At 31.8% G+C, this 26,505-nt stretch overlaps 1 protein-coding gene across 1 annotated transcript in view; it reads left to right on the top strand.

The window, feature by feature from the left end:
- The window catches only part of LOC127715941 (collagen alpha-2(I) chain-like), a 100,858-nt gene that overhangs the window by 17,100 nt on the left and 57,253 nt on the right, over nucleotides 1-26,505 (top strand). Inside the window, exons 8-18 of the mRNA XM_052222048.1 lie at nucleotides 1,934-1,969; nucleotides 4,367-4,402; nucleotides 6,664-6,699; nucleotides 7,565-7,582; nucleotides 9,625-9,660; nucleotides 10,229-10,270; nucleotides 10,521-10,547; nucleotides 10,821-10,847; nucleotides 17,517-17,525; nucleotides 19,882-19,890; nucleotides 20,417-20,425. Coding sequence (XP_052078008.1) covers nucleotides 1,934-1,969; nucleotides 4,367-4,402; nucleotides 6,664-6,699; nucleotides 7,565-7,582; nucleotides 9,625-9,660; nucleotides 10,229-10,270; nucleotides 10,521-10,547; nucleotides 10,821-10,847; nucleotides 17,517-17,525; nucleotides 19,882-19,890; nucleotides 20,417-20,425 — 285 coding nt within the window. The remainder of the gene's footprint in view (nucleotides 1-1,933; nucleotides 1,970-4,366; nucleotides 4,403-6,663; nucleotides 6,700-7,564; nucleotides 7,583-9,624; nucleotides 9,661-10,228; nucleotides 10,271-10,520; nucleotides 10,548-10,820; nucleotides 10,848-17,516; nucleotides 17,526-19,881; nucleotides 19,891-20,416; nucleotides 20,426-26,505) is intronic.

Raw genomic sequence — 26,505 nt, 5'->3', positions numbered from 1 at the left:
AACATGTTTCGTGAGATCTCATCCCCCCCCAACCCCCCACAATACCTATAGCCAATGTAGAATAAAGAAACACATAGCAATACGCACAGTAAAACTCAGTTTAAAAGGAGTCTGAGTCCTATGTCAAAATAGGTAACAAAAGAAACTAAGCAAAATGACAATGATACATAAATGAACAAAGGATTACTAGCAGTTACTGACATGCCAGCTCCAGACCTCAATTAAACTGATTGAAGGATTATGTCTTCATCATATGAAAATCAAGTACAATCCCTCCCGTTAGTGGTTTAGTATCATAATATTACATGAGTTATAATGCATTCGATGTTTTAATTTCAAATAATTGCTGATTTTGTTATGTTACATATGATAGAATCGCCTATATTTTCAATTACAGGTATAAAAGGAGATACTGGTGAGAAATAAGATTAGTCAAGTTTGTATCATTATAAAAGAAAGAACACAATGGACAAACATATCTTCTTATTTGTTCTTGCTTTATTAACCAAATAACTTTTCGAATTAATTTGTTATCACACATTTTTCTAAAAAGGATTTATATAACAACAAACCTCATTATATTTTATATCAAAACCAACAGAAGCGAAGCTTAATATAGATGAAAAATCTATTAAGAAGGACTGCTTTAAGATAGTCTATATTGATGATTTCACAATAAGTCTTACGGGCATCAAGATAAAAAGAAAATCAGAGCATTATTTAGCTGGTCAGGACTGAATTGTTCGAATGTTTATCTTCATTTGATTGGAAAAAGAATTTTTTTGGTAAATTTATTTAAAATTTATATATAAATGTTGACTTTGTTATCCTACATAATTTAAAATCGACTGTGTTTTCAATTACAGCAATGAAATGAGATCCTTGTGAGAAATAATATTAGTCAAGTTGATATTATTTAACCACTTAACACATTAATGTAAAACATATCTTCTTACCCTTCCTTTGTTTTTTTAAACATTTTACTTGCCAACTTAATTTCTTATCAGATATTTTCTAAAAAAAGGTTTCAATAACGACGATCAATATTAGATTTTGATAAGAAAAAAAAAGAAAAAATATATAGTAAAAAAGCTTCTGATTCTTTATTCATTTAAAAAACGTTTTATCACACTTAATTGTCAATAGCATTGTTCATATCACCATGCCATAGTGAAATTCAACTGGTAGACATATATAATCCTTTAAAGTTTTATTTGTTTTTGTACTGGAAAAATCTGTATTCCTTAAATCTCTGCAAAAGAATTTACACTAGGAATAAAAAGAAACAAGATAAATATTGATAAGAATTAACATATCAAAATCTTTATCATTTTGATATTTAGAACAAGATCATTTAATACTTTGCTAGAATGCATAAATAAAAAAATGTTACGGAACACATTTTAGCTGATCGGGACTATACTGTTCAAACTAAAGTTAATATATTGAAAGTTTTTATCATTTTGATATTTAGAACATGATAATTAAATACTTTGCTAGAGTGCATCAGAAAAAAATGTTGCAGAACACTTTTTAGCTGATCAGGACTATACTGTTCAAACTAACGTTAATATATTCAATTTCATCAATGAGATACTCTTTTTGTCAAGTTGCAATCCGTATATATTAATGATTTGTATAAATGAGTCTTAAGTCCGGTGCTTTTATACTATGTGTGTATCACATAAACGGTTAAATTTCCATTTAAAAAGGTGAATCATTTGCAAATATAGTTATCAATGCTTGAAGCTGAATGTGAAACCCTGTTCAATATTAACTTCATGAAGCTGTTAGTGGAACCTTTAATCGATCATCTTAATTGTGAAAATGTAATTGGATATTAATGAATAGCCAGAACAATGTTCTTTTACCTGATAAAGATTACTGTTTGCTACCTACTACATATTAAAATCAACTGTATTTTCAATTACAGGAACAACAGGACCGAAGGGAGATAAGGGAGATACAGGTAAAAACTAAATTACTCAAGTTTCTATTATTAAAGAAAAGATTCTAACACATGTTGGAGCAAAGATTAATTTTAAATTAACAGTATGATTCAGTAGTGACTATATTTCCTGTATGAGAGAGATATCCTAAGCGACGTCAGAGCTGAACTTAAATCGTTATTCAATTTATAATGTTCAACTGCAGAGTAGCATTAAAATTGAGAATGGAAATGGGGAATATGTCAGAGACAACAACCCGACCAAAGAGCAGACAACGCCGAAGGCCAACAATAGGTCTTCAATGCAACGAGAAAATCCCGCACACGGAGGTGGTTCCCAGCTGGCTCCTAACTAAAATTGTGTGCTAGTTCAGTGAAAATGGACGTCACACTAAACTCCAAAACATATAAATGTACTAAAATTAAAAAACATACTAGACTAACAAAGGCCAGAGGCTCTTGACTTGGGACAGGCGCAAAAATGCGTTGGGGTTAAACATGTTTTGTGAGATCTCAACTCCTTTACCTATAGATAATGTAGAATAAAGAAACACATAGCAATAAGCACAGTAAAACTCAGTTTAAAAGAAGTCTGAGTCCGATGTCAAAATAGGTAACAAAAGAAACTAAGCAAAATGACAATGATACATAAATGAACAAAGGATTACTAGCAGTTACTGACATGCCAGCTCCAGACCTCAATTAAACTGATTGAAAGATTATGTCTTCAGCATATGAAAATCAAGTACAATCCCTCCTGTTAGGGGTTTGATATCATAATATTGCATGAGTTATAATGCATTCGATGTTTTAATTTCAAATAATTGCTGATTTTGTCATGTTACATATGATAGAATCGCCAGTATTTTCAATTACAGGAATGAAAGGAGATACTGGTGAGAGAAAAAATTAGTCAAGTTTGTATCATTATAAAAGAAAGAACACTATGGTCAAACATATCTTCTTATTTGTCCTTGCTTTATTAACCAAATAACTTGTCGAATTAATTTGTTATCACACATTTTTCTTAAAAGGATTTATATAAGAACAAACCTCATTATATTTTATATCAAAACCAACAGAAGCGAAGCTTAATATAAATGAAAAATCTATTAAGATGGACTGCTTTAAGATAGTTTATATTGATGATTTCACAATAAGTCTTACGGGCATCAAGACAAAAAGAAAATCAGAGCATTATTTAGCTGGTCAGGACTAAATTGTTCGAATGTTTATCTTCATTTGTTTGGAAAAAAGAATTTTTGGGGTAAATTTATCTAACATTTATATATAAATGTTGACTTTGTTATCCTACATAATTTAAAATCGACTGTGTTTTCAATTACAGCAATGAAATGAGATCCTCCTGAGAAATAATATTAGTCAAGTTGACATAATTTAACAAATTAACACACGAATGTAAAACATATCTTCTTATCCTTCCTTTGTTTTGTTTTAAACATTTACTTGCCAACTTAATATCTTATCAGACATTTTCTTAAAAAAGGTTTCAATAACGACGATCAATATTAGATTTTAATAAGAAAAAAAAAAGAAAAAATATATAGTAAAAAAGCTTCTGATTCTTTATTCATTTAAAAAAAGTTTTATCACACTTAAATGTCAATAGCATTGTTCAAATCACCATGCCATAGTGAAATTCAACTGGTAGACATATATAATCCTTTAAAGTTTCATTTGTTTTTGTACTGGAAAAATCTGTATTCCTTAAATCTCTGCAAAAGAATTTACACTAGGAATAAAAAGAAACAAGATAAATATTGATAAGAATTAACATATCAAAATCTTTATCATTTTGATATTTAGAACAAGATCATTTAATACTTTGCTAGAATGCATAAATAAAAAAATGTTACGGAACACATTTTAGCTGATCGGGACTTTACTGTTTAAACTAAAGTTAATATATTCAAAGTTTTTATCATTTTGATATTTAGAACAAGATAATTAAATACTTTGCTAGAGTGCATCAGTAAAGAAATGTTGCAGATCACTTTTGAGCTGATCAGGACTATACTGTTCAAACTAACGTTAATATATTCAATTTCCTCAATGAGATACTCATTTTGTCAAGTTGCAATCCGTATACATTAATGATTTGTATAAAGGAGTCTTAAGTCCCTTGCTTTTATATTATGTGTGTACCACATAAAAGGTTAAATTTCCATTTAAAAGGGTGAATCATTTGCAAAAATAATTATCAATGCTTGAAGCTGAATGTGAAACCCTGTTAAATATTAACTTCATTAAGCTGTTAGTGGAACCTTTAATCGATCATCTTAATTGTGAAAATGTAATTGGTATTTAATGTATAGCCAGAACAATGTTCTTTTACCTGATAAAGATTACTTTTTGCTACCTACCACATATTAAAATCAACTGTATTTTCAATTGCAGGAACAACAGGACCGAAGGGAGATAAGGGAGATACAGGTAAAAATTAAATTACTCAAGTTTCTATTATTAAAGAAAAGATTCTAACACATGTTGGAGCAAAGATTATTTTAAATTAGCAGTATGATTCAGTAGTGACTATATTTCCTGTATGAGAGAGATATTCTTAGCGACGTCAGAGCTGAACTTAAATCGTTATTTCATTTATAATGTTCAACTGCAGAGTAGCATTAAAATTGAGAATGGAAATGGGGAATATGTCAAAGAGACAACAACCCGACCAAAGAGAAGACAACAGCCGAAGACCAACATTAGGTCTTCAATGCAACGAGAAAATCCCGCACCCGGAGGTGGTCCCCAGCTGGCCCCTAACTAAAATTGTGTGCTAGTTCAGTGAAAATGGACGTCACACTAAACTCCAAAACATATAAATGAACTAAAATTAAAAAACATACTAGACTAACAAAGGCCAGAGGCTCCTGACTTGGGACAGGCGCAAAAATGCGGTGGGGTTAAACACGTTTTGTGAGATCTCAACCCCCCCCCCTATACCTATAGCCAATGTAGAATAAAGAAACAAATAGCAATACGCACAGTAAAACTCAGTTTAAAAGAAGTCCGAGTCCGATGTCAAAATAGGTAACAAAAGAAACTAAGCAAAATGACAATGATACATAAATGAACAAAGGATTACTAGCAGTTACTGACGTGCCAGCTCCAGACCTCAATTAAACTGATTGAAAGATTATGTCTTCATCATATGAAAATCAAGTACAATCCCTCCCGTTAGGGGTTTAGTATCATAATATTACATGAGTTATTATGCATTCGATGTTTTAATTTCAAATAATTGCTGATTTTGTTATGTTACATATGATAGAATCGCCTGTATTTTCAATTACAGGAATGAAAGGAGATACTGGTGAGAAAAGAAATTAGTCAAGTTTGTATCATTATAAAAGAAAGAACACTATGGTCAAACATATCTTCTTATTTGTCCTTGCTTTATTTACCAAATAACTTGTCGAATTAATTTGTTATCGCTTTTTTTTCAAAAAAGGATTTATATAACAACAAAACTCATTATATTGTATATCAAAACCAACAGAAGCGAATCTTAATATAAAAGAAAAATCTATTAAGACGGATTGCTTTAAGATAGTTTATATTGATGATTTCACAATAAGTCTTACGGGCATCAAGATAAAAAGAAAATCAGAGCATTATTAAGCTGGTCAGGACTGAATTGTTCGAATGTTTATCTTCATTTGTTTGGAAAAAGATTTTTTTGGTAAATTTATCTTAAATTTATATATAAATGTTGACGTTGTTATCCTACATAATTTAAAATCGACTGTGTTTTCAATTACAGCAATGAAATAAGATCCTCGTGAGAAATAATATTAGTCAAGTTGATATTATTTAACAACTTAACACACCAATGTAAAACATATCTTCTTATCCTTCCTTTGTTTTTTTTTTTAAACATTTTACTTGCCAACATAATTTCTTATCATACATTTTCTAAAAAAAGGTTTCTATAACGACGATCAATATTAGATTTTGATAAGAAAAAAAAGAATAAATATACAGTAAAAAAGTTTCTGATTCTTTATTCATTTAAAAAAAGTTTTATCACACTTAAATGTCAATAGCATTGTTCATATCACCATGCCATAGTGAAATTCAACTGGTAGACATATATCATCCTTTAAAGTTTCATTTGTTTTTGTACTGGAAAAATCTGTATTCCTTAAATCTCTGCAAAAAAATTTACACTAGGAATAAAAAGAAACAAGATAAATATTGATAAGAATTAACATATCAAAATTTTTATCATTTTGATATTTAGAACAAGACCATTTAATACTTTGCTAGAGTGCATCAGAAAAAAATGTTGCAGAACACTTTTTAGCTGATCAGGACTATACTGTTCAAACTAACGTTAATATATTCAATTTCATCAATGAGATACTCTTTTGGTCAAGTTGCATTAATGATTTGTATAAATGAGTCTTAAGTCCCTTGCTTTTATACTATGTGTGTATCACATAAACGGTTAAATTTCCATTTAAAAAGGTGAATTATTTGCAAATATAGTTATCAATTCTTGAAGCTGAATGTGAAACCCTGTTAAATATTAACTTCATTAAGCTGTTAGTGGAACCTTTATTCGATCATCTTAATTGTGAAAATGTAATTGGTATTTAATGTAAAGCCAGAACAATGTTCTTTTAACTGATAAAGATTACTGTTAGCTACCAACCACATATTAAAATCAACTGTATTTTCAATTACAGGAACAACAGGACCGAAGGGAGATAAGGGAAATACAGGTAAAAACTAAATTACTCAAGTTTCTATTATTAAAGAAAAGATTGTAACACATGTTGGAGTAAAGATTAATTTTAAACTAACAGTATGATTCAGTAGTGACTATATTTCCTGTATGAGAAAGATATTCTAAGCGACGTCAGAGCTGAACTTAAATCGTTATTCAATTTATAATGTTCAACTGCAGAGTAGCATTAACATTGAGAATGGAAATGGGGAATATTTTCAAAGAGACAACAACCCGATCAAAGAGCAGACAACAGCCGAAGGCCAAAAAAAGATCTTCAATGCAACGAAAAAATCGCGCACCCGGAGGTGGTCCCCAGCTGGCCCCTAACTAAACCTGTGCGCTAGTTCAGTGAAAATGGACAGCACACTAAACTCCAAAACATATAAATGAACTACAATTAAAAAATATACTAGACTAACAAAGGCCAGAGGCTCCTGACTGGGGACAGGCGCACAAATTCGGCGGGGTTAAACATGTTTTGTGAGATCTCAACCCTCCCCTAAACTTGTAGTCAATGTAGAATTAAAAAACACATAGCAATACGCACAGTAAAACTAAGTTTAAAAGAAGTCCGAGTCAGATGTCAAAATAGGTAACAAAAGAAACTAAGTAATATGACAATGATACATAAATGAACAAAGGATTACTAGCAGTTAGTGACATGCCAGCTCCAGACCTCAATTAAACTGATTGAAAGATTATGTCTTCATCATATGAAAATCAAGTACAATCCCTCCCGTTAGGGGTTTAGTATCATAATATTACATGAGTTATCATGCATTCGATGTTTAAATTTCAAATAATTGCTGATTTTGTTATGTTACATATGATAGAATAGCCTGTATTTTCAATTACAGGAATGAAAGGAGATACTGGTGAGAAATAAAATTAGTCAAGTGTGTATCATTATAAAAGAAAGAACACTTTTGTCAAACGTACCTTCTTATTTGTCCTTGCTTTATTAACCAAATAACTTGTCGAATTAATTTGTTATCACATAAGTTTCTAAAAAGGATTTATATAACAACAAACCTCATTATATTTTATATCAAAACCAACAGAAGCGAAGCTTAATATAAATGAAAAATCTATTAAGACGGACTGCTTTAAGATAGATTATATTGATGATTTAACCATTAGTCTTACGGGCATCAAGACAAAAAGAAAATCAGAGCATTATTTAGCTGGTCAGGACTGAATTATTCGAATGTTTATCTTCATTTGTCTGGAAAAAGAATCCTTTTGGTAAATTTATTTAAAATTTATCATGAATGTTGACTTTGTTATCCTACATAATTCAAAATCGACTGTGTTTTCAATTACAGGAATGAAAGGAGATCCTGGTGAGAAATAATATTAGTCAATTTGATATTATTGAACAATTTAGCACACCAATGTAAAACATATCCTCTTTTCCATCCTTTGTATTTTATAAATATTTTACTTGTCAACTTAATTTCTTATCAGACATTTTCCTAAAAAAACAAGGTTTCAATAACGACGATCAATATTAGATTTTGATTAAAAAAAAAGAAAAAATATACAGTAAAAAAGCCTCTGATTCTTCATCCATTTTAAAAATTTTTTATCACACTTAAATGGTCCGGGAACACAGTTATCGTCCGTTGATTTTCGTTGTCCACAAATATAGTCCCTAGTGTGGACAGTGTGTTACTTACCATTTGTTTTATACCTCTTCCAAATGTATTTCTTCATGTTTTATGCCTCGAATAGCACGTAGGGGGATGACATTAGTCTGTAAAAAAATTTGGGTCATGAATTTTAAAGTAAAGTATTGATTTGGTTCTGCTGAAAAAGGTTAAAAATTAGCACTTTGGAAGCTGTCAAAAGATTTCAAGACCCCGTTAACATGAAATTGTCTATATTTTGAGTTAGAGTCGATGAAGTTTTCTATAATTTTGATACAATTTGTCCAAAAAAGTAGTACAACACACTGCAAAAATATTATTGAGAAAGCGCAGGTTGGATTTTTTTTTATTTTCATTTATTGTCTAAAAGAAATGCACTACGAAATAACTGTGTATTCGGACCAAATGGCAATATCATTGTTCATATCACCATGCCATAGTGATATTCAACTGGTAATCCTTATCACAATATATACAATACTTTAATTCTTTGTTTTCCATGAACCTCAATCAATGTAGACATATATCATCCTTTTAAGTTTCATTTGTATTTGTATTGGAAAAATCTGTATTCCTTAAATCTCTGCAAAAGAATTTACAATAGGAATAAAAAGAGATAGGATAAATATTGATAAGAATTAACATATCAAAGTTTATATCATTTTGATATTTAGAACAAGATGATTAAATACTTTGCTAGAATGCATTAATAAAAAAAAAGTTGCGGAACACTTTTTAGCTGATCAGGACTATACTGTTCAAACTAAAGTTAATATATTCAAAGTTTATATCATTTTGATATTTCGAACACGATAATTAAATACTTTGCTAGAGTGAATCAGTAAACAAAATGTTGCAGATCACTTTTTAGCTGATCAAGACTATACTGTTTAAACTAACGTTAATATAATTCAATTTCCTCAATGAGATAATCTTTTTGTCGGGATGCAATCCGTATACATTAATGATTTGTATGAATGAGTCTTAAGTCCCTTGCTTTTATACTATGTGTGTATCACATAAAAGGAAATATTTCCATTTAAAAAGGTGAATCATTTGCAAATATAGTTATCAATGCTTGAAGCTGAATGTGAAACCCTGTTCAATATTAACTTCATTAAGCTGTTAGTGGATCCTTTAATCAATCATTGTAATTGTGAAAATGTAATTGGTATTAAATGTATAGTCAGAACAATGTTCTTTTAACTGACAACGATTACTGTTTGCTTCATACCACAGATCAAAATCAACTGTATTTTCAATTACAGGAACAATAGGAGAGACAGGAGATAAGGGAGATAAAGGTAAAAACCAAATTACTTAAGTTTCTATTATTAAAGAATAATTTAATTTTGGATGTAACGCGTCTTCTGATTGGCTGACGTTGTTTTGTTTATCAGCTCATAGACATAATTTTGTCATGTGACCGTGACGTCATCAACGTTTTTTCATGGTTTACTCCGGTTTAAAATGGAATTTAGAATTAAATTATAAGAAATGACTGTAATATTTTTCTGTCTATTCGAAATAACATAAAAAATGTGGTGCACACTTTAAAATAACGCGCTACGCGGGTTATTCAGTGTGCACCACATTTTTGATGTTATTTCTTCATAGACAGAAAAAATATTACAGTCATTCCTTAAATAGATTGAAACACTATTGGAGCAAAGATTAATTTTAAATTAACATTATGATTCAGTAGTGACTATATTTCCTGTACGAGAGAGATATTTTAAGCAACATCAGAGCTGAACTTAAATAGTTATTTAATTTATAATGTTCAACTGCATAGTGGCATTACATGAATTATTATGCATTCGATGTTTTAATTTCAAATAATTGCTGATTTGGTTATGTTACATTTTATAGAATCACCTGTATTTTCAATTACAGGAATGAAAGGAGATACTGGTGAGAAATAAAATTAGTCAAGTTTGTATCATTATAAAAGAAAACACACTATGGTCAAACGTATCTTCTTATTTGTCCTAGCTTTATAGTGTTAATATTGCTGCAAGCTATGAATGAAACCTTTACTCGAACATCTTCAGTGCAAATATATACTCGGTATTTAATGCATAACCAGAACTATATATTAACTCAAATTGATTGCTTTTTATTACATTTCACATCTTAAAATCCACTGTGCTTTGAATTACAGGACCAACAGGACAAAAGGGAGATACCGGTAAGAAGTAAACTTTTTCAAGTCAATATAATTTCAAAATTTTGGAAAAAATCGAAAGCAATTGGGTCAAAGTTTGAATTTAGATTTAACAATGTGATCCTTTATATTTCACAAAAAGTTACTATATCTCTTCCAAAATGCATGAGATAACTATTCTCTGCGACTTCAGAACTGAATTTATCGTTATATATCCAACTAGAACAATGTATTAAGTATGATAAATGCTGTTAGTTACATTAAAATTCTGAAAATCCAATGTTATTTAAATTACAGGATCAGCCGGAAGTGATGGAAGTCCAGGTAAGAAATAAAATTATTTAAGTTTATAAAATATGCAATTTAGGAAAAGATTGTAACAACTATAAGATCAATTAAAATACACCTGTGACGGAAATCATTTGTTCAAACTCTCCATTATTTTTCAGGAATGGAGAGCTATTTTCTATTGTTCATCTTCATTCATCCAGACGGTTTGTCCTTTGAATATTTCCATGGGCACTTTCTTGAAAAGTTACTAAAGCTTCATTATTATATACTTTTTAAGAAAAAACTGCTGGCCAAAAAAAAAAAAACATTTTTTCTAAGATGGCTGCTGTTTCCAGGTCGAAAATACTTATTTTTCTTGAAAACTGTTTTTCTTTAACATCCTTTTATTAAAACATTATCAAGTTTGGTTGCTACCTTCCTTATATACTAGAAGTGAATAGCTGACAAATTCAGGGTTTGCGCATGCGCGAAAATGTTACAAAATTCACACAAAAACTGTCAAACTATTGGCTATTAGTGTTTTTGTATTTTTAAATATATAAAAACCGATTTGCGCACACTACTATGCAGGGTTTACTGATGGTTTTACACGGCATGGGGTCCATTGTTAGCTTTTATTCTAAAGTTTCCCAAATACTTTATAATTTGCCCCTTAGTTGAAGCCATAAAGTCATACCTGAACCGACAGGATGTGCCAACGCGGGATAGTCGAGCCAAGAAGGAATGGGCATTAATCCTCCGGATAGTGTACAGATCGCACGAGTTAAATGGCAGTGGATGAACGATCGGGCTGGGTGAAAATACAACATCAACGAACCCAGTCGAATCCCATACATTAAAGTGCAGTTTCAGGTGGTAAAAGGGTAACCCCTCTGCTTGTTAACAGTATTTTTCCAAATATTTCTATAGTGACATTTAGAAAAGGTTTAATTTTGATTTGTCAGGAAGACACAGTTGAAGCGTTAAAATCAAATGCCGATGGTTAACAATGTTGGCTACAAACATTCCTAAGTTTCACGAAATGAATACATATTAGAGACTCAAAGAAATAGTGATGGGGCCAATACATTTAGGCTTGCAGATCTTGCAAATGTGTATGAAAGAAGAGTTCAGCAGTTGAGTGAGGGTTCACATCCAATACACAGGACACGACTCAAAGAAATGCTTCTTGTAAAGATACCAGATCTTCAATCATACACTTAAGGTATAGAGGTGTTGTTGGCTTTTGAAAAAGATGTTTGTCCAGCAATAACATTGGCATTTAATTAAGACGACACCATACATATTGGAAAAACCACAGTTATTATTGGGGCACAAATAAGGGAATACAAGACAAAATTTTCTGGTTCATTTTCTGCCGACGAAATTCAATCAAGCATCCCCCATCACTTGAACTAGTGTGTATGATTGAACATGGCCTATATTCAATCCCAAATAGAAAACAGTGTATGCAAGTCTAATCTAGCCATTGCTCAGCTGGTAATGTACACCTATCATGCAAAAACACCGAAAATATAGGAACAACAGCGGCATGCAGTAGATCGTGAAACTCCTTTTTGTATCTATCATTGTCTATATCTGTCTTTTAATTTTTGCAAGGATCAGGAAGCGTCAATTGATCGATACCTTATTTCAGTATGGTTTATGTATTTCATATCACCGGGTATTAGAAATATCAACTCATCTAGGAGAGGCTGTGGTTGAACGCTTTTTGTCCGAAGGTTTAGTATGTCCACCTGTTTTAAAAAAGGGCTTTTCACTACAGCTGCTGTTGACAATATTGATCACAACCATAGTTCAACAACTGCAAAATCATCCTTTCATGGGACGGTAATTTCTTTTTCTCAGCACCCGTCGGATGACAATGGTGGGGTTGAACGTGGGGACTTAATACTGAGAAATAGACCAAGTTCAAGGCAAGAAACTTCTCTTCCAGATACAAACGCCAATATCAAACCTGCCTACTTAAAGACTAAATCTACACCTCCAAATACCCCTTATACCATACTAAAATTACCAGATCAGGATTATCTTGGAAGAAAGCCTCCAGTGTGAATATGAATGGCTATACGTAGTTCATCTAAAAGACGAGTGTTTGGATTTCGAAAACATACATGTATCTTGGTCGTCATTTCATTCCTCTGAAAATCGAGGCCCTTCTTTTCAAGTAAGTTAAACTTCTTTGATGCCACTGTTTGCAAAACAAGCCCATTCAGTTGCAATGATCAATCATTCGATAAATAAGGTGAAAGAGATGGTTAACTTTCTTAATCCCGAACAAACGCCAGTTATAACTGCAGATCAGCCACTTTTTGTTTTGGCAAAGCAAATTCAGTGGGAAATGGCCAGACTTCTACGGAGAAGATAAGTTTATCGTCATGTTTGGTCATGTTTACACATTGAAATGGCTTGTTTTATTTTGCGTGATAGCGGATGGACAAGTGCCCTCACTGAAGCCGATATTGCAACACCTGGAACGGCAGATTTTTTTCTTCTATGTTCAAATATACCTAGGTCTAAACACGCGCATCAGATAACTGCATGTGTTTTGTTTGAATTGTTAATGTCGGCTTATGAAAGCATAAACGCAGCAAATATAGCTGATGACTCTGTGACGTTTGATAATTTGATAGACTGATGTAAGGAAAGAGAGTCATCTCGACCACAGTTTAATTTCTGGCGTTCAATTTTGAATTTAGAACTCATGATCTGTCGGTAGTACGCTCATTTCGTGAGTCAGATTTCGTACTGTACAAAAAGTCCATATCAAGCATACTACCGAATGTTTGGTCTTGATCGTGTAAATTATGCTCGATGGTTACCAATCCATCTCCGAGATATGGCTTCCCTTCACGAACATCACCCTCAGACGCCAATGTAATTTGCAAATGGTAATTTCACTGTACGTAAGACCAGCAAGTTGTTTTCTAATATCGAAATTGATTAGGCACATGAAGAGAATAATGCAATTGTGAAGTGCCATGGTGGTGCCATGGGTTTAACCGAAGATCCCACAGCTTTGAGACGATGAATGGTAGCTGAACCAAAAGTCAGTAGACTGGTAGATGAATTTGAAAGATCAAGTGGTTTGAGTCACAACAGATGAAAGACACCAAAAAAACTTTCCGAAAACACAAAAGGATTTCTTCGAAAAGGTTCAAAGGCTTTCTAAAGTGATGAATGTGTTTGGAAATCAATTTCTAGAGGAGTCATCTGATTTGTACAAAATTGACTCTAAGGACATTGTTGATTCGGAAGCAGGTAAGATATGTAACCTCTAAGATATTTGGTTTAAACAATACGAAGATCTTTTGAAACAATTGCAAAACGAAGAAGAATCGGTTTTTTTTTACCCGATTAAACAGAACAAGTTCCTATTATTTAGCCGAAAAACGAAACCGGAAATGTTTTTTGTCAAAAACAAAGCTAAAGAACCTGCGATCTCTTTTCTAGACTTTTCATTTCATGTCAAAGTAGACAGTGTGACTTGGAAGATTTGTTTACCCATGAAATCCAAACTGCTCCACCGTCTTTGTCTCAGGATGGCAATTTAAGCAGGAGTATTAAGTCGCAGCTAATGGATATACTTCATTCATTCTGCGATTTAAAAAACATTTGATGATTATGCAAATGATGTCATACTACCATACATAAAATCTTGCACCGATAAGAATTCAAGAGTAGACATTATATTTGACGTTTACTTGAAGAATAGTTTAAAGGCCGTGACGAGAAGAAAGCGAGATGCTGGTGCTAGACGGAAAGTTGTTGGTTCTGGTAGAAAACACCAAGGGTTTGGAGTAGTTTTCGCCGTAAAGATGGGAACAAAACGGAATTTTTCAAGTTTCTCGCAGACATAATTGCTTCTTTAGAGACTAATAAAAACGTTTATGTTACTCAAGGTGAAAATGTTCTAAGCAATTTCAATACGGATACTTCCAAGCTATTCCCTTGTAATCATGACGAAGCAGATATTTATATTTGGAAGGAATGAATACTTTTGATGGTTTCCTGTACATTGACATATCAAATTCGGTAGGTCCTCGTGTAGCTGCTTTTCCTTTCTTCCATGCATTCAGTGGATGTGACATTGTGTCGGCATTTCGTGGGAAAGGGAAGAAGTCCGATTGGCAGATATGAGAAGTTATTTCAGATTTAACGGCCGGTTTCCAGCTTGAGTATGACACCAAACTCTATTGAAGACACAGACATGGACATCGAAGAAGCATTTGTTTGCATTCTGTATGACAGAACAACAACATTTGACAATCGAGGCACTATTTGAATTGTTTGCCAGGAAGTAGCGGCCTTATGATGCCATTCAGCCTACCAGAGTTACCTTTCTAAAACTCACCAAAAGAGCAGCATATCAAGGCGGACATGTTTGGGCTCAAACGGATATATGCATTCAACAGGTAACAAGTCCTGAACACTGTAGTTGGATGAAAGAAAAAGCAATGACAGTTGTAAACCAAAATGGACTTTATTGCCTGCTGTCACATCCTCGTGTCAGGAACTTTTGAAATGCGGATGCAAAAAATCCATCTGTGTTGGTAACTGTAAATGCTACCGTTCTGGCCTTCTTTATACGGGCTTATGTATATGCAACTGTCAGTTAGATAAATATTAGATCTAACCAAATTAGACATTTGAACTGACAAAAATAAGTGATATCTCTTGTTAAGTTGATGGAAATGATAAAAAATGACATTTTTGCCATATTTGCCGCCATTTTGGAACCGGAAGTTACTTTTTATCTTAATTAACGTATTGTATCATCGTATTTTAGGAACTGTAAGTTACTTTTTATCATAACTTACATTGGATTATACCTATAACACAGCTTTCAAAGGATTAACGAAATGTAGCCAATTTGAAATGACTCCATTTGCAAAATGAGCGGTGGCAATCTTGAAAAAATGATTTTTTTTTATGGCCAGCTGTCTTTTTTAACCTAAAATTTAGTCAACCTTTATATCAAATTTCATGCTTGTATCACGATTTGCACAATTATTTGCATAATATCCCCCACTATATTTAATGATGAAAATTAGAGAAAGATATATTTCACTTTAAGATTTCTTTTAATTTTACCGTTAAAGATTTCATTTCCTTGAAATGTAAAATTTTGTTTTTTGATTTTGAAAAATTACTCGGATAGTTTCTACAATAATATTGTGGTTTGATAAAATAAATTGTGGTCTTAGAAACTTAAATGTTCAACATGGCGTATTCGGTATATTATTTGATTATGTGTTGTTGTAATTTGAATATCGTACTAATGAATAGAATTTGAGGGGGTATGGATAACATTTGAATAAGGCTTGTGTAAAATATTGGGCGAGGTTTTTATTCAGTTTTCAACATAATCGAATTCATTCACTGTTGTTATATGTCCAGTGGCAAATATAACATTTATATCGACAGTGCAAATGACGGCGTTAATCTTGAAATGTTTAAATGAAATTAAAAAGTACTTAAGTTAAAGACATACAAAACGGAATCCAAAATTTGTTTTTAATCAAGCGGTCTTTTTTAAGACTGTTTTGCTTCTTTTCTCATATCAGGGAAAAATACTTTCAGTTTTCTTGTATTGACTCATCTGAAAAATGAATGACATTTGTGTTCGTTGAAATGAGCAAGGGAAAGAAAAATGATAGGTTATGCATGAAACACGGTTGTATTGTTTAATTTCATTTCATCTAATAGAATGGTTTGAAATATAGAACTACATTTTGTTTCCGATATGACTTATAATTTAGCACACCTTATTAGTAAGATAACATAGAATAGAATGTAACATACCTGGACATTTATTCTAGTTGTACCACTTTATTTTTCTTAGACGATTTTACATCCAATGTTAATCAAGCGAAAAATGCACATAATCCAATGATATATATGCATAGATACTTGTTTTTTTTTTTATTTCTCTCCCGAAATACCACTTAAAGACACAACTAATTTAAAAATGCTTTAACACACACTACAAGAAAGACTTGCGTATCCAGTGACTTAAAACTTAAATATGGATAAACTTTATTCACGATTTCTTAATAGTAATAATTCTCCTGTTCATACATATGTCGTTAAGTGAGTAGATGGTCAGCTTGATCTTAAATTTTGCCTGCGGTTTATCGGGTACAACGCGGAGAAAACCATTTCAAAATGGAATAAAATTCTATAAAATGTTGTATTCCGAAGTTGCGTTCTCAATATTTATGGACTGTTATTTGGACTTTTCTATAACAGATTAGTTTTCAATTCAGCAGTATCATTTTTTATATTCCAAATATAGGTATTATATATCTTCCAAAATGCATGAGTTGAATTTTATCATCGATTTCAGAGCTGACATTGTATCGTAATATATATATATTTATGGACTGTTATTTGGACTTTTTTTCTATAACAGATTAGTTTTCAATTCAGCAGTATCATTCTTTATATTCTGTAAACTCGTGTGTTTTCACTTTATTGTGTAAGAAAAGATGGAAAGTAGTATGATTTTCAAATTTCGATTTAAAACAATATAATCATTGATAGGCGTGAAACGTAGAGCAAACATGACGGTCTACCAAGGCTGTTACTACATTGTTGATGCATTGCTATTTCTTACGTTTTGTTAAATGTAGAGTACACGACAAGGTATCTTGTTGAAATAGGTGTTTGTAAACTCACATGTTTTCACTTGGTTTGTAGGAAAAGATGGTAAGTAGTATGCTTTTCAAATTTCGATTGAAAACAATTCAATTCGACACAGTGAAAAAACATTTCTATGATAAGCATGAAACGTAGAGCAAACATGGTCTACCAAATCAGTGCCTACATCGTTGTTGAATGAAAATATCCCTGTATAAATTGTCTGTTTTCGAAACGCTTCTCTGATTAACCTTCAACATGAACGCTTTAACCCAAACATTTGAAACCAGTGATGTATACATACGTATATATGCAATACATGCTGGTAGTGGTTAAGCAGTAAATAACAATTATTGCAATATTTAACAAGTTAGATGTCAAATTATCTTAATGATATTTCGTTTATGTACATGTTTTTCCAATAGGTTTTGAATAACTTTAACGTACATTTGATTACACCTGTGATTAAACAGTTCTATCAAATGATTTCTAAGGTATGGTGAGAAAAACTAATAATGAACGCTTTGTAAGTTATATTGAATCGCCCATTGCAAATTTTACTTTAAAACACAAAAAGCACCAGTTTAAATTTTTAGTCTGCACTGAATTCTGATAGTCACCTTTAATTTTTAAATTTTTTTATAACTTTTTCAAATCAGCTTGGATTTTTATCAAACTTTTCAGGTATCACTTTATATATTTATTTTACAGAATGGCAGGTTGTTTTGTATGTTGGTGTATTGCTGTCAAATTTAAGGAAAGGACTGAGTTAATAGGTATAAAAAAGCTAAAATTTTCAGTTTTGACTAAATTCAGATTGATACCTATAATTTCAATATTTAAATTTGACAGCAATAAACCAAATTACCAAATAACCTTGTATTTTGTAAGATAAATATATAATGGAGATAGGTGTAGATTTTGATGAAAATCCAAGTTGCTTTGAATAGTTTAAAAAAATTTGAAGATGAATTTAGTCCGAACTGAAAATTCTAGCTTTTTTAACCTTGATTAATTAATATCAGCAATATGCCAAACAGCATAACAACCTAGGATTCAGTAAGATCAATATACAACTGAGACAGCTGAATAGTTTTATGAAAATCCAAGTTAATTTGAAAAAGTAATGAAATACTTTAAAGTGACTATCTGAATTCAGTCTGAACTAAAAATTCTAGCTTATTTAAATACCTATCAATCAAATCTTTACATTTGACAGCAATAAACCAAAGTACCAAACAACCTGGCATTCTATAAGATCAATATATAATTGAGATAGCCGTATAGTTTGATGAAAATCCAAGTTGATTTGAAAAAAAAATTAAAAGATGACTATCTGAATGTAGTCCGAACTGCAAATTCTAGGTTTTGTGACCTAGATTAGTTAAATCCTTAAATTTGACAGCAATACACCAAACTACATAACGTCCTGGCATTCATTAAGATCAATATATATAACTGGGATAGCTGTATAGTTTTATGAAAATCAAAGCTAATTTGAAAAAGTAATAAACAAATTTAAAGTTGACTATCTAAATTCAGTCCGACTGAAAATACTAGCTTTTTACCTATTAATTAAATCCTTAAATTTAACAGCAATAAATCAAACTACCAAACAACCTGGCATTCTGTAAGATCAATGTATCATTGAGATAGCTGTAGAGTTTTATGAAAATCCAAGTTGATTTGAAAAAGTTATAGAAAAAATTAAAGATGACTATCTGAATTTATTCAAAACTGAAAATTCTTGCTTTTTTTACCTATCAATTAAATTCTTTAATTTCACAGCAATGAACCAAACTACCAAATAACCTGGAATTTTGTAAGATCAATATTTAATTTAAATTAGATGGGCTGATTCAGACCAGTCAAGACTAAATTGAAGGTCAAGACTAGTCGAGGCAGGTCGAGACTTGTCGAGATTGAGTCATGACTGGTCGAGACAGGTCGAGACTTGTCGAGCCTTTGTCGAGACCATTTCAGACTATCCAAGATTATAAAGTACTGAATCAGGTTTATTAAGTAAAGTTGAGTACAGATAGTACAGTTAAGTACTGTCGAGATAATGTCGAGTCTAGTCGAGTAAAATCTGTGCTCGACTTTACTGGTCGAGCACAAAATATGGTCTTTTCAGACTCTGAGCAGTATGTAGTGTATGTGTAATCTTTCAAAAAAAAATCAAAGTTAGTAGCGATTGAAACAATATTTAAAGATTTTACTACTATATTAAATTGATAATCGGCAAGATACGTTTATTTAAAGGATCAGTTAGGTATCATGGATCGTATTCAAATTAAGCCAGTTTGTGACTGCCGAAAAGAAAAGTTGAGGAATAATCATATCATATTTGTTAATGGCGTTATTGAATAAAAATGGGTGAATAATTTGTTTCTGTTAACTCATGTATTTTCACTTTGTTTTATAGGAAAAGATGGTAAGTAGTATGATTTTCAAATTTCGATGACAACAATTCACTTCGAAACAGTGAAAAAAAAAAATCATTGAAAATGGTGAAACGCAGAGTAAACGTTGTGTACCAAATCAGATCCTACATTGTTGTTGAATGAAAATAAAACTGTATAGACTGTGTTTGTTCCAAACGCTTCTCTGGACTAACCTTCAACGGGAACGCTCCAACCCAAACATTTGAAAGTCAGCGATGTGCAAATACGTATATATCTATTATGTGCTGGTGGTTAAGCAGTAAATAACGCATATTGCATTATTTCACCTGTAAATTAACAAACCCATCTTTCAAATGATATAAAGTATGTTGAGAACAAATAATAATGAAAGCTGTAGAACGTAGAAATTTAAGTATTTATATATTTTGTAATTTGTAAAATATCAAGCAGGTGTTATTTCCAACCTATAGTTGGATAATGGGACAACTTGAAATGTATCAATCGTCTTTGGCATTAAGCATTTGTAGATTCATTTGGTTTACCCTTGTTTTGTAGGAAAAGATGGTAAGTAGTATGAGTCACAACTTTTAAAACCATGCATTTCAAAACAGTGAAAAACACAAAAACACTTGGATAGTGCCGAGAAACTGAACAAGAACGGTTTGCTAATCTTTTCCTACATATGTGTGAATACTATTTTGCATTTTACTAGTCAGGTTTACAGTTTATAGTTGCAAAACCATACTTTGCATGCAGTAAGTAAAACATTTTTCGTTGATTTATGTCACCTTTCACGAAATGGCAAACAGGGATGTTTATTAGATACAAACTATCCATTGCTATACCAAAACGTAATTAAAGACACAGTAATTTATCTGGCCAAACAAAAGATTAGTTTTAAAATACAATCAATATACGTATATATAAGTTGCACGTCTGTACATATAAAAAATAAAATTTCCACATTAACTCATTTTATTCCTACGACTGTGCCACTTTTACTTTGTAGTGTCTTAAAAAACCATATCATGTATTGAAAAGTTCATAAAAGTCAAAATATTGCATTGTACATTTACCAGGATGTTTAAATTCATTTTCTTGCTATAATTCAAATGTTGCTGACTATGTTAACTGCCTTTATCCCAATGCACTGAAGCACAAGGATATACCACATTGACAATCAAGTCTACCCTGTTTCTAGATCCACATATAGACATTTATCTTGCCTCGATATATCAATTTGAGTAAATGCGACGTAAAGCAATTAACAACCAATCAATCTAGACATTAATCATCATTTCGGTTCGGCTGACAACTAAATTTCACGACAAAAGCAATTATCTTCAATTTTAAAGTATGAACAGTTTTATATTCCTGTGTAGCAGTGTATGGGTATCCCATATCCTTTGTTTTTTCTATTATGTTTATTGAATATATAGTTCCCAGTCGAAACGATATTCCAGGAATTGCGTTTCTTATCGTCATTTCATTGGTCGAGGGTTACTGCTTACTGGAAAGCTATTGAACTAATCATTCCTAGTGGTAAAGTTTCAGTCATCCCTTCCACAGTTTTTCAGACGCCATCATAATTGATTGACCCTTATGGAATACATTCGTCACAAGTGGCCACGGATATGTTCCTTTGTAAACTGAAAATGAAACTTGATAGATTTGGTGCATTCTTAGAGGTTTTGTGTAAATTCTTTTGTCAGGAACGCTTAAATTCCAAAAATTGAAAGCTACGGATATTTAAATAAATGATCCCTTGAACAACTGTATGACCGAAATAGACCTAATAAGATATTCCAAATTCATCTATGGTCAACTCTGTATTCATCTTTGTTTCTTAATATAATATAAAAATAGCAAAGCAAATTTTAGAAAGGTATGCTATAAACAATGGCAATATCGACTACTGAGCTGATATAGTCTCGTAGACTAACAGTCCACTAGCTGTGGAAACGACCCAGTGTTAGAAAATTAAAATAGCATTATGAATCTGGAAAATATATTTGCATTATCAAGTCTCGTGTTAGAATTTATATTCCAAATCCATACAGTGCGCGGAGTATCAAAGGATATTGTTTACAATATAAACTTAATGACGTCCATTATCACTGAACTAGAACACATATTTGTTTAGGGGCCAGTTGAAGATCGCCTCCGGGTGCGGGATTTTCTCGCTGTGTTGAAGACCCATTGGTGACCTTCGGCTTTTTTCTGCTCCTTGGTCGGGTTGCTGTCTCTTTGACACATTACCCATTTCCATTCTCAATTCTATTTATTAATTAGTTTATTAATTATCATTATTTACCAATTTGACTCCGCGTCAGAATAAGTTTTATTTTTTTTTTTATGTAAAATCGTCTGTAACATGTATAAGTAGACATAATCATCGGTCTTGTAAAAGGTAAAAGTAACATTTCAAACGGTTCTTGTTCATAATGATTTTTCCATACGATTTGAATATTATGAAAACTTATTCTGCATATATATGTAATGAAGTAAAAAGCAATCAGATTGTTCATAAAAAAAAGGAGTTCATCATTGATGTTTATCTAACTTCTCTTCTCAATCTTTTTTCAGGGATATTTGATGTACGTGTTCATTTGTATGTGAAGAAAGGAAGGCTTAGAATAGGGAAAATTAGTATGTACCTATTAATTTAAAAACAAACATTTATACATAGGCTTATGACTCCTTACCCATCATTATCATCTAGCAGGATATTTACCAATATGATGGAATACGTTAATATTTACCGCATTTATTTATGTTTTGTTCATGATAAAAACCACAGTACGTTTGTGCTTTCTTGACATATTTTAACTGCAAGACAGAAGAGACCTTGATGAGATTGTGTAAAACTGATCAACGTCAGTTGAAACATTTTGGCCTCGAGTATACGTTTGTTGTCGATGTTATAAAGATCGATCAAGGCATATTGTCCTTAAAAGCTATATGCATTGTTTTTTTTAAATGTATCAACACGCGAAATTCAAGAATAATCTTAATTATGTTAATATAAAATACAAATGCAAAGATCAAATATTTTTGTTAAACCCTGTCTACCAGAAAAAGACTCATATCCAACAGGTACTCACACATATAAATCTGTGTCTATAAACATATAAAAAATAACAGAACTTTTGAATTTAGAATTGAAAAAGGCGTGTAAATGAATTAATTAATTCATCAGAAACAACTTTTTATGAATTTTAGTTGAGAACATACCAACAAATCAGTTATTTAATAAAATATATTTTCGACAAACAAACCTAAAACTAAAACAAACCCATTAACGATCATTTAATCAGAACAATTATGCCTTAACATCTAAAATACCATACAGAGCAAGGTGTATAAAGTTTAAGGCATAACAAAACCCTCAATCTGAAAGAACACTCAATATGTTAAACATTGTAACACTTGCTAGATTACAAGTAAAACCTTTCATAAAGCTGTTCTGACTTCAAAACCTACGACTGTATTATTGGTGATATGTTAGTAAAAGTAACAAACTGGTGTTATGTTAGTAACATTAACGCATTGGTGTTATGCTAGTTACATTAACGAAGAATGCAACTATTGTGGTGAAATGTTAATCTTGCTCTTTGGTCTCATTAACGAATTGTTTTCAAATTCGATAACATATACCCCTTTGAAAGTACAATACACATCTTTCAACTCAGAAAGGTTGGTAACATTTAATGCATGTATTTTTCAAACTGAGTCTATTGAAAATGTTTACTGTTGCTTAGTGCGTTTTCCAGTACATTTAAAATAGCAGTATCTTTTGGAATAAATTTGACATCTGAAAGTATTTCAACAGTAATGTCATCAATTAAAATGTCCTTCCAAATTATAGACTAAAAAGAATAGATAAGAGTATGCCAGAAATTTCAGAGCTTTTAAAAAAACAAAACATTCTTATTTTATCACCAAATGTTTTTCTGACTTTCGGAAATGTTTTTATGGCAGTTATTTTTAGAAAAGACACAAAAGTATATGTTGCAATTCAGACGTTTGATTGGACATTACATTTTTTAAATTATTTCATCAACATGGACCAAAGAAGCGTGTAAAAATATAACATGACACAGGACAAGATAATTGTTTTTTTTTAAGTTTACTGTCTTACTGACACACATTACATCTATTTAATAATTTGTTCGTCTTTTTTGATTGTTGTATTTATGACTATACACCATGAACTTTTAAACGGAGTTTGTCTCTTGTGCTGTGTGGAGGCCGTAGAAAGTTTCCTCATGCTTGATAGGTATGCTCTTCTGTAGTTTAAATGTTATGGTGTATTTATTCCTGAGATAAATTCTCTTATGTATGCCTCATCATTCTACCAATTTTAGGCAAGTTTGTGTACTAAAATTTGGATAAGACGCACACCACCTCTTCGTGGCCCTTATTCCTATCAACGTTAAATTTTTCACTTCTAAACATGTTAGGGGGGATCAATACACCGTTATTTATACACCAGACCGTACTGCTTACCGGCAATTGGGATACAATAAACCAAGTACTTTACATCTGAGAAAAAGGCATTATGTGCCCTCAATTTTAGAATTTATGTTTGTATTATTCAAAATTATCAGTCAATATATGTTCCACAAAGATCATCAGTCTTTCACCTTTTATCTGATATCTTGAATACTAAAACATATTCTGCATAGTTTTATATTTTCACCAATGCGTAGACAATATTTTGTTTTAAATATGAACTACCTACCAGTGTGTTTTTTTTAAACCCGATGTGGTGGTGTTACGTCTTACAGAATCTATCCAAATTATTTTTGTATAGACTTCCGCTCACGCATAGGGGCCGTCTCATCTTGCAGTGAGCTGAGAGTTTGCTCAATGTTGAAGGCCTCACTGTGTCACATATCGCATATCTTTTGGGTTTTTTTTCCTATTATTTAAACGGTGTTTGTTTCTCATGCTTGGTAGACGCAGTAGAAAGTTTCCCCGTCTATGCTCTTCTGTACTTTTAAACTTATGGTGTATTTATTCTTGAGATAACTTCTCTTATGTGTGCCACATCATTCTCTCAATTTTAGCATTCCAGCAGCGCTCGCATACGGAGTTTTTATCTTCCAGTTGATACAATATTCTAGGGCTGGTATTTCCTATCATGATTTTCTTGATAGAGGGTTGCTGCTCATAATGAAGGTACTAAACAAAGATTTCCAAGTGGTGAAGTTGAAATCGTCCTTTCATAATATTTTAAGGACGCGGTCACGAGTTGGTTGCCTGTCATGGAATATCCGTTTCACAAATAACAACGGTTATGTTCCAATTGTCGTAACTACAATCCCGTCCCCATTTCTCCCAATGTGACCTACCGAATTAGACATATCACCGAGTTTGTACCAACATGAGCAACAGGACTGTGCCACATGTGGAGCAGGATCCTTCCGGTGCACCTGACATCACCCCCAGTTTTTGGTGGGGTTCGTGTTACTCAGTCGTTGGTTTTTTGTGGTGTTTTGTGTACTGTTGTTTGTCTGTTTGCATTTTTCTTAGCCATGGTGTTGTCCGTTTATTTTCGACTTATGAGTTTGAATGTCCCTTTGGTATCCTTCGCCTCCCTTTTAAGCCAGTTTATGTATTTCAATCTTTATAAGACGCACACCACCTATTCTTGGCACTCTTTCCTATCAATATTAGATTTTTTATGGGGTCGAGATGAATATACCGTTATTTATACATCAGACTGTACTGGTTATCGGAATTTTGGATACACCAAACCAAATACTTCATATATGCAAAATAGGCAATATATATTTCTTCAATTTTGGAATTCATTCAAACATTTTTGCATTATTTAAATTTATCAGTCAATATGTGTTCTAAGAGGATCACATGTCCTTCATCTTTCATCTGATACGTTAATTATTAAAATATATTCTACAAAGTTTTATATTTACACCTGTGCGTAGGAACCTTTTTTTTTAAATATGTTCTATTCCTGTTTTTGGTGAGGTTCGTGTTGATCCTTTTTTTTTTTTTTTTTCAGCCATGGCGTTTTCAGTTTTTTTTCGACTTATGAGTTTGAATGTCCCTTTGGAATATTTCGACTTTCTTTTCTAGTATGTTCTTTTTTGACCGGGCCCGATTTGGTGATGTTACGTCTAACACAGTCTATCAAAATTATTTTTGTAAAGACTTCCGCTCAAGCCGGTGCTAGAGTCCGTCCTAAACTTGCAGTGAGGTGAGAGTTTTTTTCTCCATGTTGAAGGCCTCATTGTAACTTTGAGATGAAGAAAAGCAATACAAACGCTGTTCCTTATGTTTATGTGTGTTTTTGCTGTGCATGGATGAATACCCCATATCCTTTGTTTTTTTTTTATTATTAATTTGCAGCCGCATCTTTATCCTATCTTGTTCTTTTTTCAGGAAAATACAGAATAAAGAGTGCTGTAAAAAATTATATTTACCAAAATTATTAATAATAAAAGCATCGTAACATAAAACAAGTAGTGTGGTTTTTTTTAATGACAGAAAGACATATAAAATATATATGAATGCTTAATTGATTGATTGTTGATTGCTAAACGTCCAGTGGCAAATATTTAACGCATTTTCATGCAATGTTAATGTTTAAAAGAAAAGAATTATTTGCTAAATCG

Source organism: Mytilus californianus, unplaced genomic scaffold (assembly GCF_021869535.1).
Source record: "Mytilus californianus isolate M0D057914Y unplaced genomic scaffold, xbMytCali1.0.p SCAF_9, whole genome shotgun sequence".
NCBI classification, from domain to species: domain Eukaryota; kingdom Metazoa; phylum Mollusca; class Bivalvia; order Mytilida; family Mytilidae; genus Mytilus; species Mytilus californianus.
Note: the sequence above shows the minus strand (reverse complement) of the source record. Positions and strands in the feature narration are given on the sequence as shown.